The sequence below is a fragment of the Camelus dromedarius genome, chromosome 20 (assembly GCF_036321535.1).
Source record: "Camelus dromedarius isolate mCamDro1 chromosome 20, mCamDro1.pat, whole genome shotgun sequence".
NCBI lineage: Eukaryota > Metazoa > Chordata > Mammalia > Artiodactyla > Camelidae > Camelus > Camelus dromedarius.
Window position 1 is genome coordinate 17,258,140 of NC_087455.1, and position 16,483 is coordinate 17,274,622.

The following is a 16,483-nucleotide window of genomic DNA, read 5'->3' on the forward strand; positions in this document are numbered from 1 at the left end:
GAAGATATGTTGATTTTATTACCAGGATGCATGCAAATAAGTTGCCTAAATTATATGTGAAGCTTGTACCTGAAGGCATAGAAATCACCAGATTCTTCAGAGCAAATGAAAGGAATCTCAAAGAAACAAAAGGTTAACATCATGCCTGGTGCAGAATGGTCCAAAAAAGCATTGCGTCATAGTTCCATTAGCAGTGGGTTTTGTTTTTTTTTTTTTCCTTTCTCAGTAGCACATTTTAAAAATTACATCTTGGGTTCAATGAAATGTAGTAGTTCTCACAAAAACATCTGCAAGCCACACATGGATCCTCTCACAGATGAGGAGGCTGTGGCTCAGAGAGGTTAAATAACTTGACCAGTCTGAGAACTAGCAAGCGGAAGAATCGCGTTTTCCTTGTCCCATGCTGATGCCTTAAACTTGCAGGGCAACACGGGTTGGTGGCTCTGGGAAGATCAGTGACAGCCGTTCCACCTCCCATCTCCAGCAAACTTCCCCAAATATGAATGGAGTGCTGCGGCGCGGGCCCCCCGAACCAAACCCAGACTCTCCAGAGAGAGAGCTTTTCATGGGGCTGGGCCACTGCCCAGGATTCCTCCCCAATCCTGTTGAGAAGAGTAACTAATGAAAAAGTGTATTTGTGCAGAGAGGTTTATAAGGGGTCACCTAATCCCAAGTAATCAGAGTAACTGCTCTCAAATCAGAGTGATTTTAAAAAACGGTTTCCCAACCCTTGAAGACAGATGTAAGTTTTAGGAAGACTCACCCAAACTCTTAATTTTAAGACAGTACGTTAAACATTCTCTGGCCCCTTACAGAACAGAGAGCTATGGTTTGGGCCATTGCTGCTCACTGAACCCAAGGAAACCCCCAGAGCTTCCTCTCCCCGTCCCTGGCTGGGCCGCACCATTTCCACTGAAAAGACAGGAGAGGAGGGGGAGGTTCTAGACTGCTCCTACCAGAGTGAGAGACCCCATCACGTGGAAGACAGCCCTTCATTAGTTAGCATATAGTTGCGCAGCTTAGAGACTGCCGAACAAAGACACATAAAATACAAGCCCTCCGCCCGTAAAGTCTCCCTCACCAGGGGGAGGCCTGGGACTTAGGCACAATTCCCAGCCGTATCTGTAAACAGTGGCAAGCAGCCTTCCTTCTGCAGTGACGTGCGGGACACTATGTGATGGTGGTTTTCTCGTGGGTGGATCTCTCAGTAGACCAGAAGATTCCTGAGGGCAGTGACAAGGGCTGTTTGTTGTTCATCTTTATGTCCCCGTGGACTCGCATAGTGCCTGGTAGAGCGATCAGAAAGTGATGTTTATTCCACTGGGTCATTCATTCAACTAAGCCATGCGGAAGTGCTGAACAGGGAGAGGGATGCTTAAAGGGAACGTGTGAAGCCTCCTTGAGGCGGGTGGGGGAGCTGGCCAGGTAGGAAGGGGAGAGCTGGGGCAGGAGGATGAGGCCGGAAGTAGGGACCGTGTAAACCAAGGAAGGGCAGGAGGGGACAAATTCCATCAGTTACTGTGACTGAAACACAGGGTGGATAAGTCTGGAAGGAGAGGCTGAAATGTGATCATAAAAAGGCCTGGAATATTCGGCCAAGTGTTCTTCTCAAACAGGGTACCATTAAACAGAATCCCTCTCCTCTCCTTAGGGCATTCAAGGGGTGGCATTGCTCTAAGAATAGGGGATAGGGGTCTAGGGGGCTTCTTGTTAGGAAAGCGTGGCTGGGAACTGTCTTCCATCTTGCAAAGGATGTGAAATGAATGCTACGTTAGCACCAACAGACTCCACATCTTGTCTGGGATGCTGATGGTACTTCCTTAGGGAGGTGGCAGTGCATCGCAACTAAGAGCCAGAGTACCAGCTTCCATCCCGGCTCCATCGGTTATTAGCAATGTGACCCAGCCTCTCTGTGCCTTAGTTTTCTGGGTTTCAAAGTGGAGCCAATAATCATATCAACCTCAAGGCTGTTATGCGGCTTAAAGGAAACAATGCACAGAAACCCCACAGGAACAGTGCTTCTTGGCACATAAGGGTTCCACAAATGTTAACTATTATTATCCCTTGTACCTTGGTTTCTTCATCCAAATGAAAATGATAATACCTGTCCCAGCCCACTTCTCCTGGACCCTGATGGAATAAAATGCAATTAAACGCGTGAAAGCAATTTGGAATTTAAGCACTGCATAGCGGCAAGGTGGAGGTAGGGCTGTTAATTACCCTGTCCTTGGCTGAAAGGTAATCCCAAGAGCCTGGGCAGGAAGGTAGGGCGCCCACGTATCTCCAGGCTGTTGGCTTCAGGTGCATGTACGTGAATGGCTCCTCTCGATGCCGTATGTCAAGGTGAGGGCCTGAGCATTTGACTGGTCCAAGATGACATCAAGATGGAAACAGGGAAATTTACTAAGCAAGAAATAAATAAGGTTTAAGCTCTGCAGCCTTGCGAGCAGCGCAATTTCAAACATCATAGTCTTGGACATCTGGGCTCTATTACCTGAAATCCCATTAAATCTTCAGCTTCATAATTCTGTGTAGCACTTGGTGAACTGCAGGACCCTGCTGATGGCCACCAGCCAGTTCAAGCAATTAATCACAAGGGTCCCCAAGTAGGTTTGCAACTCAGGCCAAGTGGATTCTTTAAGGGGGAACGCTGTACACAAAAGAAATAGCCCAATCCACACAGTTTCATAGCAACGTGCTTTGTAGCTCCGCCAACACTGAGAAATTATCTGTTATCGTTAAGACATCCAAGCCTCATAACTTTTTCCTCAATGGAAATTAATACTCACCAGCCCAGGGAAGACCCCCAAACCTCATTAACTGTGATGTAGACTGTAACATGCTGAGAGCTGAGTCCCGTTTTGATGAAACTAAACCCTCCCCTTTCCCCACCTTCAGCATTTTCTCATTTGGGAGAACTCAGCTTGAACTGAGCTCTGTTTCTTTTCTGAACTTACGTATTCTAGGATGCCTGGACTGTCTGCATTCACTCCTGGTTCCAGGCCAAAGGGCCAAAACCTGCAGCAAAGAAATAACCCTGGAGCCTGTCTTCAAAATCCTGCTAGACATACCCCAGGGTGAAGGGGCCCATAACAAAAGAACTGTTTCTCATAAGGCTTCTTGCTTGGTTTTCCCAGCTTAAAAGGGTTTCTGTAAACGAGATAATCTTCTGCACTTTAGAACGTTTATAAAGTCTTTCCTAATTACTGTTTTGTTTAGAGAGTAATTCTGGGAACATGATGGAGACCAGAGGGGAAGCCTTGAGCTCTCCCTGCAGAAAGAAGAAAAGGAGGAGGGTGGGAATCAGAATAAATTGACAATATGGTTGAAAGGATTTGTGGCTTCTCCTTGCTCTGTCTGCAGCACTCTAAAGCAGCTGTCTAGTATGGCAGCCACTAGGTACATGTGACCATTTAAATTTAAACGCTTCAAAACTGAACAAAATGTAACATTGATTTCTTCAGGACACTAGCCACATGTCAAGTGCCCCGCCACAGGGGCTCCCCGCTGCCATATTAGACAGCAGATATAGAACATTTCCATCCCTGCGGAAGGCTCCATTGGACGGCGCCGCTCTGGGAAATCTACAGCCTTGCTTCTCAAAGTGTGGTCCGCACACCAGCAGCACTGGTAGTGCCTGAGAGCTTGTCAGACCTTCAAAACCCGCATTTTAAGAAGATACCTTTGCCTACATGCCTACGGTATGTGGCCCATAGGCACGTTAAAATTTGGGAAGGCTTATTCTAAAATACCTTATACTCTAAGGTTCTGGCTGGTGAAATCTATCATGGCTCGCAGTGTTATTTGCTTGTATTTATGTAGCTTTGTAGCATTATTTCATAAAGAGGCACTGTAGCCCCTTGAGACTTGGCTCACAAAAGGAGAAGCACTGAGTATACCCTGTGTACTCCTTAAAAAGTGTGCTTTTCTCTTGGCAAAGCTGCAGGATCTGGAGAATTTTCTTAGAACATACTTTTTCTGAAAAGGTGAATCTTAGAGAACATTTTTCCAATGAAGAAGCTATTGGATTGGTCAACAGAGAGGCTCTTGAGATTAAAATAAGATTAAGTAGAGAGAAAGACAAAGAGGGGTATAGATGAACTTAAAGGGGGGATAAAAATGAAAAAGGACTTGATTTATTCATTCAGTTAACAAACATGAAAGGCGCCAGGCTCTGTGACCGAATGAAGTGGGGTCCAGAAGCCATGAGAGAAATTAGGAAAGCATCCCTCAGAATGTAATCTGCCAGCCGGTCTGACAGTGTGGAGGTGGAGGGGTCTTTCAGTGGCAACTTGAATTAAACTTCAGGGTTTCCATGTTCCCTCATGAGATTCATTGTTGTCTGTGCCAGTGGACAGAGTTTTCTGCTGGAAGGTCCTAAGAGCTTTTAGAGTGGCTATTGGAATTTAATGACTTGAGAATCTTGCCTCTGTCTAGTGCAGAGAATGGAATCATTGGGGTTACCTCTGACTAATTGGCGGTAGGAACCCGTCCCTGCTGAGAGCATCTGGCCTGATGATACTGCCTCCCAGAAATGCATCATCTCATATTCATGCGGTGCAAGATGGTAACCACTGTTGTCAGCAGGCTTCTAGCTCAAGATGGCCCTAAAGCTGGGTGAGGTTTTGCCATTTTCCTGGGGAAATCATGCCCGGAGACTGAAGGTGATAAGCCTCCTGAATTTTCACAGAGAATATATAGAGCTCAGATGCTTGCATACACTGAAAATTCGTGAATCCATTCTCATTCAAGAAAAATACTATGAACCCCAAGAAATTCTAATCTTACTTTAAGAAACTGCTAATCTCATACATGTACTTCACCATCCATTCACCCATCCATCCATGAAACAAACATTTTGAGAACCCCTTTGCTAATATAGGTATCCTACCACAAACTGCATAAAGAGAAGAATAAGACATACTCATGGACTGAAGAAGCTTGTGGTTAGGAGCAGTGGTGCTTAGAGTGGTCCTCAGACTTGCAGCAAGCTTGTTAGAAATGCAGAGTCACAGACCCACTCCAGACCTCAGATTCTTTCCATTTGGGGCCCCAAAATCTGGGTTTTACCAGCCTTTCCAGGGGATTTCCAGGCACAGTAAAGTTGGAGGAGCATTAGTCACGAGACAGGCATCATCAGGTGATGCTAACACAGTATGATAAGTACGGCGAGTCAGATAAGAAACTCTCCAAGCCCTGCAGCCCCCAGGGCAATGCGGGGCATCTTAGGAAATACTCAATGGAATAAATGTTGTTTGCTGGCTTGGTTGATTGATCCATGAATCAGCCTGTAGAATCTGAACAATAGTGGGACCACCTGATTCCCTGGGGCTACGAATGGGTTGGATGGCTTGCTTGAGTCTTGCCACTCCTGCTTGCCTCACTCTAAAACCCAGTATTTGGATCATCGCATTCTGTCATATCCAGGATTCTTCATGTTTTATTATATGAAGTGAACCAGACTATAAACCAAATTTCCCCCACGGTCTGCACACTGTTCTCTGTCTGAAGGACAAATAGCTACTACTTAAGTACTGGGGAAAAGACACAGGCCGCCAGCGGGTGAGTGCCAAGCTGGCTTCAGGAGAATCACTGAGCCACTGGGTAAACACACAGATTTCTAGACCTCCCCCTGTACTCTGAATCGGCGGCGACAGAGGGAGGCTGGACACAGTACAAATTTTAAGAAGCTCCTTGAGGTGAGTCTGATGCAGTCAAGTTTCAGAACCTCAGGCCAAAAGGACAGAGTTCTAAAAACCCTGGAATCTAGAGATTCAAACTCACCCACTGTAACCAGAGTCCGTTTCTGAGGTTTCTTAGCCTCCTAGCGTAGACTAGCAGTTTATTTGTAGTAGAACCATGAGGAACAAATACAGCGTGAGCTGGGTTTTTTCTTTCCCCTCTAGGGCTGAGGAAAAGGAGAGAGGCAGCTGGCACACAAGTGCACTCTTCTCTGTCTCTCTTTCTCTGTGTGTGTATGTGTGCGCGCGTGCGCACACACGTGTGTGTGTTGGTCCAGTTTCGCTCATCCTACAAACCCTCAGACTCCCTGCAGAGGGGCGGCAAGCCAAGGAGGAGAGTAAAGCTAGCAGGAGAAAGACTCCTCTTCATATCAGGAACCAATCCCTCTCTAATTGAAAGAATAAAATCAGGGGCTGAGAGGGTGGGAGATGGAAGCCAAGCCTGCCTACCCCACATGGGTATAAACGACTGCCTGAAAATATTCCTGTGGGGCCTTGAGACCTCCCATGTCTCCTTAGTACTTGTGGCATCAACAGGCCCCTGACATGTCATAATCAGATCAAGGGTCACAGCCTGGCCTGAAGGTCTTATGTCACTTATCTCCCCGAGCCTGACTTTCTTCATCTGTGGAGTCAGGTCATGATATCTACCTCCTTCAGTTGCTGCAAAACGGATGCAGGTTCTTAGCGTGATGCTTAGTGCATAGTAAGTACTCGGTTAATGATGGTACTTACTGTTATGGTCATCGTGATCTGTAGACTCTGTGTTAGTGTTACCCAAAGGAACAGAGCCAATAGGAACCACTGGTCTCCAATAGAGCCCTATCTATCTAGAGAGAGATAATGGGGGGAGGGGAGAGGGGGGCGAGAGAGAAAGAAAGAAAGAAAGAAAGAAAGAAAGAAAGAAAGAAAGAAAGAAAGAAAGAAAGAAAGAAAGAAAGAAAGAAAGAAAGAAAGAAAGAAAGAAAGAAAGAAAGAAAAGAGAGAAAGAAAGAAGAAAAAGAAAGAAAGAAAGAAGAAAAAGAAAGAAAGAAAAGAAAGGAAGGAAGGGTAGGGAAGGGAAGGAAAAGGAAGAAAAGGAAGGAAGGAAGGGTAGGGAAGGGAAGGAAAAGAAAAAAGAAAAGAAAAGAAAAGATAGAAAAGAAAAGATAGAAAAGAAAAGAAAAAAGAAAATTTTAAGGCAAGACTCACACAATTAGGAGGCCGAGAAGGTCCAAGATCTGCTGTCTGGAGCCCCAGGAGAGCTGATGGTCTTAGTTCCAGTACAAATCTGAGTCCAAATGCAGGAGAAGACTGATGTCCCAACTCAAAGACAGGCAGAGAGAGTGAACTCTCCCTTACTCAGCCTTTTGTTTCTACTCAGGCCTTCAGTTGACGGGATGGGGACCACTCACATTACAGAAAGCAGTTTGCTTTACTCAGGCTACTGATTCAAATGTTCATCTCATTCAGAAACATCCTCCCAGACACACCCAGAATAATGTTTAATCATGTATCTGGCCCCCTCATGGCCCAGTCACGTGGACACATAATTTAACCATCACAGACAGAGTCACTGCAGTTCCCAGTTTACTAGGGGCCATGAGAAGTCACAGACTAGTTTGTGTCCATCATCGGCTTTACTGCCCTCAACCGGAGTCCTCTACCGTCCTGAAGACCATCCTCCCAGGAATTCTGTCCCCCATCTTCGTGCTGTCAGGGTAGCATTGACTTCTCAATCACATTCTCAGGGGGCAAATGACCACCCCCAAACTCTTAGCGGGGCAGGTAGTGGCAGAGATGACACCAGTGCAGCTGAGTATGCATGTGACTTCCCCCACCAGAGAGCTGGTTAGCGGAGTTGAGTTTTATTACCACATAAATCTTCCATTGTCCTTTTATCTCCTAATGTCTTCCATACATACTAATTAATTAATTGAGCACACCTGTTTAAATCATCCCACCTTGATTCTTACAATGGCATGCCTGTGAGGGTTCTAAAAGTTAGAAATGATTTAGTACTAGAGGTTTTGACTACATTGAATGTAAAAATCAAGTAACACAAGCAAGTGATGAAGAGAAGAGGGGAGTGAGGTTTGAAATTAGCCTTATTTCCTGTACACACAAGAGGCACATTTATGTCGGTTTTTATCGTGGCCTATTTTGGGAGAGATATATTTGGCTCACAACCAGGAATAGAAGATAAACAAGGACCTGTATCCTCTAAACCAACCTCAGCATTATTGACATTCTGAGCTGGATAATTCTTTGAAGTGCGGGTCTGTCCTATGCATTCCAGGATGTTTACCAGAGTCCCTGGCCTCTACCCATTAGATAACAGGGGTAACCACCCCCTGCCCCCAAGCTGTGACTTTCAAAAATATCTCCTAGCATTGCCAGATGGGGCAAAACTGCACCCAGTTGAGAACCACGACTCTAAACTTAGCACAGTTTTCAGACTGTTAGATGGGAGTGTAGGTCCACCTACATTTCTGTAGGTCACACCTCTTATTTCGGGCACTTTATTGCACTGGGTTGACCTTTGATGAGCTTTCCTTTATACAAATACATTACTGGCTTTGTCTCCTGGTCTCCTATTGGAGTTTAGGAACTTGCTTTCCTACCTCATTTTGTACTGAGTCAGGAAAGCATCATGGTGAGAACAGATCTGTGTTCCAGTCTCAGCTGTAGATGTTCCAGCAGGGTGGTTGTGACAAGTTCATGAACTTGGCCTCATTTTTCCCAGGTGGGTTATGAGGATAATGCAATTCAGGCCTCAAAGATGGTGGTGAGGAGTCAATGAGGAGACTTCCTCTAAAACGTCAGTTGGCCATTGTAGCTGCTCCGTAAATGTTAGTTCTGCTTATTATTGACTATTTTGTGGAGGAAGACAGTGGAGCTCACTCCTTTGGAATGTGCATCTCACACTGGCTATAAATTGTTCCACGTCAAAGGATGGTTCAGGCTTGAGGCACGGGAAAGATGCTTTCAGGTAGGAGCTAGGGGCACTTCTTTTAGAATGGAAGACATTAAACAACCCTTCTAGGAGATGAGGTCCTATTTCTTCAGCCCATGAGAGATGGGGCTGCCTGCACACAGTGTTTTTTCCTCTTTCCCCAACACACCCTGGCTGCTGGAGTGAGGAGAGGTGGCCCTGTGCACTCTCATTCCCAGATCTGTTCTTGGATCCTCTGCCAAGCTGGCCTTGGCCTCCTGGGCCAGCTTCTTCCTGCCTTTGAAGTGTCTGCTGTGAACTCTCCTTATCATGAGATTGTCTGACGGGGACTGTGCTAATCTGGGCGAGAGTGGAAGCCAGGATGTGTTGACTGTGGCCTTGGCAGGCAAGAAGAGGGTTATCTGTTGCTGGAGGGAGCGAAGGCTTGACCTCCAGTCCATGTTGTTTGTTTCCTGGCCCCTAGCTGTGGCATTGTGGCATACATTGACCTATTTGTATCTAAAGTTTCTCTAGGGAATTTTGGGAAGTTTCGGCAGTAATAATAATAATAATTAGTAGTCATCATTTCGCAGATATCAACTATTTGCCAAACACCATGCAAAGTACTTTTTCTATGAGCCCATTTCATCATTACAGCAACCCAGTGAGGTGGGGATTGTCGTGACCATTTTAAAGGTGAAGACATTGAGGTCTGGAGAAATTCATGTTTTCAACATCATATAGCTGGTAAGAGGTGAGCCTGGGATATCAACCAGATCTGCCTGATTCCAGAACTCATGCTCTTTAAACATTGGGCTCTAATATCTCCCTACTCACCCTGGACTCTGAAGCTATTGGAGTAAAGAGGTGATTGGTTCCCAGAATGCCTAAACTAGGAATGCTGGCCCACTGATAAAAGATTTGAGAAGAAGCCCTTTACTGTTGGTTAGCTGCCAATCCGTACCTGGCCGGCTCCGATGCACATGTCCCTGGAGTAGTCCTTAGATACAGAGGAAGAAACAGGAGCAACCCCCTCTCTGTATGCCGACCCGAGCTACAGGATTAAATCTCAAGTAAAATTAGGTACTGAATCAAGCCCTGAAAAAGAAAAAACTCCTCTTCTCCAACCTCATTCCTTTCTCCATTAATTTCAAGACTATTTATTAAGCATTTTCTGTATACCTGGCTCTGCACCCGTTTTATACAGTTAGAAAGATACACAACAGTAAGACATGGTACCACCCTCAAAAAATTTAGGAGGAGAGATGGATACATTAAAATAAAGTGTTCATGGTGGGTTGGGTGGTAAACATTTAAGATGCCATGCTGGCATCCAGGGGGATGTTGTCAGCTGTTTCTAGTGGGAAGGAAGGCTTCATGAGGAATGTGACACTTGAAGTGCTCTTGAAAAATAGAGGAGTAGGTGTTTACTACTGTTTGAGGGTGTACAAGAAAGCATCCTAGGCAGGAGGAAAGGTTTAGCAAAGGCTGTAAATAACCTAGTACATGTGAGGAGCTGGAGGGAGTCCGGGATGGCAAAGCCCAGAGGATGCAGCCCAAAATTGTACCATCTCGAATATCACACTTCTCCCCCTTTAAAGAGCCAGAACCACCTACCATTTACAACAGAGCCACAGCCAACATAGTACTCAATGGTGAAAAGTTGAAATCCTTCCCACTAAACTCAGGGACAAGACAAAAATGCCCACTCTTGCCACTTCTATTTAACATAGTATTGGAAGTCCTAGGCAGAGCAGTAAGATAAGAAAAAGAAAGAAAATGCATCCAACTTGGAAGGGAAGATGTAAAACTATCCCTATGAACAGATGACATGATACTCTGAAGAGAACCCTAAAGCCTCCGCATGAAAATTGGACCAATAAATTATTTCCGCCAGGTAGCAGGATACAAGATGAATACACAGAAATCTGTGGCATTTCTATACACTAATAATGAAATGCCAGAAAGAGAAAGTTTAAAAAAATCCCATTTAAAATCACATCAAAAAGAATAAAATACCTAGGTATAAGCTTAACCAAGGAAGTGAAGGCCTATACATTGAAAACTATAGAATATTGATGAAGGAAACTGAAGATGATACAAAGAAATGGAAAGACGTCTCATGCTTTTGGATTAGAATAATTAATATTGTTAAATGGTCATACTACCCCAAGCAATCTACAGATTGAATGCAATCCCTATCAAAATACCCATGACTTCACAGAACTAGAACAAATAATCCTAAACTTTATATAGAACCACAGAAGACTCAGAATTGCCAAAGCAATCCTGATTAAAAAAGAACAAAGCTGGAGGTGTAACCCTTCCAGACTTCAGACTGTACTAGAAAGCTATAGTATTTGGCACAAAAACAGACATAAATCAATGGAATAGAAAAGACAGCCCAGAGATATACCCATCACCTATGGTCAATTAAAGAAGGCAAGAATATACACTGGAGGAAAGACAGTCACTTCAACAAGTGATGATGGGAAAACTGGACGGTGGCATGTAAAACAGTGAAATTAGAACCTTCCCTCACAGCATATACAAAAGCAAACTCAAAATGAGTTAAAGACCTAAATGTAAGACATGATACCATGAAACTCCTAGATGAGAACATACGCAAAATATTCTTTGACGTAAATCAGAACAATATTTTCTTAGATCAACCTGCCCAGGCAAAAGAAATAAAAGCAAAAATAAACAAATGGGACCTAATCAAACTTAAAGCTTTTGGACAGCAAAGGAAACCATCTACAAAATGAAAAGACAACCTACTGAATGGGAGAAAATATTTGCAAATGATATTACCGATAAGGGGTTAATATCCAAAGTGTATAAACAGCTCATACCATTCCATATCAAGAAAACAACCAACTTGATGTTTTAAATGGGTGGAAGATCTGAATAGACATTTTTCCAAAGAGGACATACAGATGGCCAACAGGCACAGGAAAAGATGTTCAGTATTCCTAATCATCAGAGAAATACAAGTCAAAACCACAATGAGATTTCACCTTACACTGGTCAGAAAGGCTGTTATCAAAAAGACCACAAATAACAAAGACTTGGAGAAAAGGGAACACTTGTACAATGTTGGTAAGAATGTAAATTGGTGCAGCTACTATGGAAATTAGTATGGAATTTCCTCAAAAAACTAAAAATAGAACTACTATATGATCCAGTATATATCTGGAAAAAAATACAAAAATTCTAATTTGAAAAGATACATGTTCATAGCAGCACTGTTTGCAATAGTGAAGACTTGGAAGCAACCCTAGTGCCTATCAACTGATGATTGGCTTAAGAAGATGTGGTCTATATATATATACAGTGGAATATTACTTAGCTGTAAAAAAGAATGAAATATTGCCATTTGCAGCAACATGGGTGGACCTAGAGAATCTAATGCTTAGTGAAATAGGTCAGGCAGAAAAAGACAAATATTATATGATATCACTTATGTGTGGAATCTAAAAAATAATACAAATGAATGTATAAACAAAACAGAAGCAGATTCACAGACATACAAAACAAACTTATGGTAACCAAAGGGCAGAGGAGGGACAAATTAGGAATATGAGATTAATAAATACAAACTACTATACATAAAATAGATAAGCAACAAGGATTTACTATATAGCACAGAGAACTCTACCCAATATCTTGTAATAACCTATAATGGAATATAATCTGCAAAAACAAATCACTATGCTATATACCTGAAACTAACACAATATTATACATCAACTGTACTTCAGTTAAAAAACAGAAAAATGTCATTCTAAGTGAAGTAAGCCAGAAAGAGAAAGAAAAATACCATATGATATCACTTATATGTGGAATCTAAAAAAATAGATGAATTTATTTACAAAACAGAAACAGACTCACAGACATAGAAAACAAACTTATGGTTACCAGCGGGGGAAGTGTGTGGGAAGGGATAAATTAGGAGTTCGAGATTTGCAGATACTAACTACTATATGTAAAATAGATAAATAGCAAGTTTATACTGTATAGCACAGGCAACTATGTTTAATATCTTACGGTAACTTATGGTTAAAAAGAATATGAAAATGAATATATGTATGTTCCTATATGACTGAAATATTGTACTGTACACCAGAGATTGACACTTTGTCAACTGACTATACTTTAATAAAAATATATTATAAATAAATAAATAAACACAGAAAAACAAAAATATAAAGAGCCAGGGCCATTCACTTAATACAGAGTGCCATTCTGACCTCATGTACCTTTTACATACCTTTGCATTCTGACCTCATGTAGCTTTTACATACCTTTGCATTCTGACCTCATGTAGCTTTTACATACCTGAAGGCATGATTCCTATTGCAGATGACAGAAGTTTCTAGCAAAGAGCCCATCACCGTACCTCTGTGATAGGAAGACAATGGTTCAGGCCTTGCACTAGGCACATCCCTTGCACATACAACCTGAAGAAACATGGGCTCCCATATGAAGCCCAGCTCAGCATGCTGACACCTTCAAAGGAAACACAACTAACTGCAAAAGCATCAAAGAGCAATGAAGACTGATTCCAATGAAAGATGGTCAAGGTGGCGTTTTACCATACGCACTCTTCTCTTTGGCCATCCTTCTTCCAGAGGACCCACTCATATGGAAGCCACCACCCCACATCTCCTATGCCACTCCCCAAACCCCCAGTTGGTCTCTCTGTGGCCTCTACTTCTGTGTGTATTCATGTCTTATAAGAGTATCTCTCTGTTCTTTCTAATATCTCCATCTTTCTAAAATAAATTAATTCAGCCACCAGTATTCTTCTGTGCCCACTTGGGTCCCTCGTTGTGCTGACTGGGCTTATGGATGACCACAGAATCCTACTTAGAAGATGGAAAGACTCTGAATACCTACACCTGATATATTTGTCCCTGTCATTCCTACATGTCACTAGAATTGGACACACCCAAGTCTGAGTACAGATTTGACCTTCAGTAGCAGTGTGACCTTGGGCAAATAATAGCCCTGGGCCTCAATTTCTTCATCCATAAAATGGGGATAATTCTGTCTATCCTAAGAACCATATTGGGGAACCACAGGTGAAAGACCTTTAAATGTCCATGGTTGTAAGTGTTATCATAGGCTAAAATCAGACACATCTGCTTTGCACCAGCTATTAGAGGCGCACGTGGAAAACACGGTTATTTGCAGAAGTAGCAACTGTGCTAAACCTAGTTATCAACTCCTGACTCAGGATCCAAAGTAGACTAATTGGAGTTTCCTCCTTATTATCTTTATTCACTTTTTAATGTTTCTTTTTAAATTTAGGTTATTCTTAATCATTCTTTACCAAGGTCACACATTTTCCAGAGCTGATTTGAGCAAACATTTCAGCGATGGTGTACAGTGTCCGATTCCTAGAAATCTGTTATTCCAGCTGTACTGCTCCCTTGGCTTGGACAAAGGATTGCTACTCTTGTCAGTTTTTAACCCTTTCAATAATATTGGAGTGTTCTCCCTTAAGAAAATTGTAAATATTTATTTTCTGAGTAGTATTAGTGAATGAAAATAACTGTGGATGCTTTAGTTAATCAGTGCTCCTGGGTCAAATCTGCACCCTCGTGAACCTAATTTTTGTTGTTCTCATGTAAAATACTATAACAAAATTAGTAAATACCCTTCATCACTTCCCTTACATTTCTTTTCTATAGATATGTGTAAGTTTTATATTGTAGTATATCGTAACTGTTCACCATGTTACTACATAATCATCGTAATTATTATGTTAATGATCATGTAATCATCCATCTTGTTAATGTACTAGAATTTACTTAACCTAAATTTTCAGTAGGAGACTGCGTGTTTTCTGATTTTTCCACTTATAAACAACATCTGGGTTGCGTATTTGTGCAAATAGCTGCTTCCATGTTTTTAGACTACATCCTTAGGATACACTCTTAGAATGGAAACACTGAGTCAATGAATGTCAGTGTTTAATAGTTTTTAAATAAATTGACATTAGTTTTCTGGTTTACAACGCCATCAGCAACATACTGGTATTCTACCTCCATCACAACCTTATCAGTCGCGTGTACTATTATTTTATATTGAATACACTTAAATAGTACTTTACTTTTGGTTTTGCACTGTCACAAAAATCATGAATTTTAATCAAACATTTGCTTTTAAATTGTACATTCTCTCATTTTTTTGAAAAGCCAATTTTAAAACTAGGTCTTTTTTTTTTTTAACATCAATAGCTTTTGCTTTCTCTCCAATGTGCAATAGTTTTGTATATTACATAAAGCTAATGTTGATATTTTTCTCAGCAAAATATTCAGTTGTGCTCTCTTATTAACTAATTAATGAGGACCTGTGTACAAGGATCTGTAAGGAGTACCCAGATAAAATAGTGGAAAAATTATAAAATGAAAAAGTTGGGAAAATTAGGCAAATGTATTTGTACGAGCATTCCCAAGGTCAAAAGCAGGGTTGCCATTCAAGTAGTTCAGGTTGGTGAGATTTTAATGACTTTGTCCGGCGAGTCGCTAGCCTGTTCAGCCAGTCAGACTTTACAACTAACAAACTCAGGACCTCCATGCTTCTTCCAATATTTCCTTTTAGGTTTTATCTTGGGAAAGCGTCTCAGTGAAGAATAAACGTCCCCCTACCATACCCCCCCCCAAAAAAAATGCTTCCACGCCTTTCCCAATCTGATCTTGCCCCAGATCAAGTAAATGCATGAAATCCCATAACGTATGAAATGGTTTCCCTAACCACAGCCCTGTCATAGGGCTGAATGCCCGTTCCAGAGATCTGGTTGTCCCCTTCCTCCCGTGCAATTTCACCGATCTTGGAGATGGATATCTTCCACGCTCTGCAAAAAATGAAAATGGAAAGACATTCCAAGAGCACAAGCCACCATAAATTCATCCTGGAGTTGAGTATCCGTTATCTCCACTCGAGCTTTCTCTTTGCCCTGAGGATGCTAAGGTTTGTTTGAATAGGATCACTGCTAAACACCAGTATGTGGGAATGTACAGAAATAGCTTATCATGTTTTCTTCTTTTTCCTCTTGCAGCCTCAACCGAGGGTTCTCCATAAACGTGGTTAGCCTTCCAAGCTGCTGTCCTGCCAGTTGATAAGAACATGGCCTGTTCCTCACAGAAAGACTAACTCATGGCACTGCCAGAAGATATCCTTGGAGCATTGACAGATTAACCAGATAAACTGAAAAAGCAGCCATTCAGTCAAGATGATGGGCTTTGGAAAATCTTAGTTTGCTATGGATTTTAAAATGAGGTGCATAATATAGAGTGCCAACTTGTTCCAAGTGGTCATTGGCAGACCGTTAGCTGGAAAATTGCTTCCAGTTTTCATCACTGTGCATAACTCGAGCTCCCTTCGGGGAGCTGTCTGTGCCCTTCACTAGAAGTCCTGTTTTAGCATGGCAACTACTGGATTATTTTATTATGTGTGCAGGTGGCATGATGTGTTAGGAAAAAAAAAATTACAGCAGTTTTGCAGTCTCAGTGGAAGTGTTCACAGTGTTATGCCCTGGTCGGAATGTAAACATGTCTCTATTGTGTTAGTTATGACATCTAAAGGTATTCTGTCCGACCCTTAAGCACTTTACATGAGGACACTACACTGAAACCAATCAGCACGTTCAGCACATGTGAGAAAACAAGTCTTTACTTTTTTTTTGTTCTTTTATAAATCTCGTCCTATTTCTGGCTCAGACTGTCCGTGACAAGAACCCACTCCTAGCACATCCCCAGTCGGTAAATGTGGCCACGATACTGTTAGCCTCGGCCTCTTGACACTTTACTGAGCAACG

General features: G+C 42.3%; 1 protein-coding gene across 1 annotated transcript in view; it reads left to right on the plus strand.

Annotated features, from left to right (window-relative positions):
• Nucleotides 1-15,876, plus strand: part of SAMD12 (sterile alpha motif domain containing 12) — a 343,035-nt gene extending 327,159 nt beyond the window's left edge. Inside the window, exon 5 of the mRNA XM_010988433.3 lies at nt 15,725-15,876. Coding sequence (XP_010986735.1) covers nt 15,725-15,747 — 23 coding nt within the window. The 3' untranslated portion in view covers nt 15,748-15,876. The remainder of the gene's footprint in view (nt 1-15,724) is intronic.
• Nucleotides 15,877-16,483: the final 607 nt, after the last annotated feature.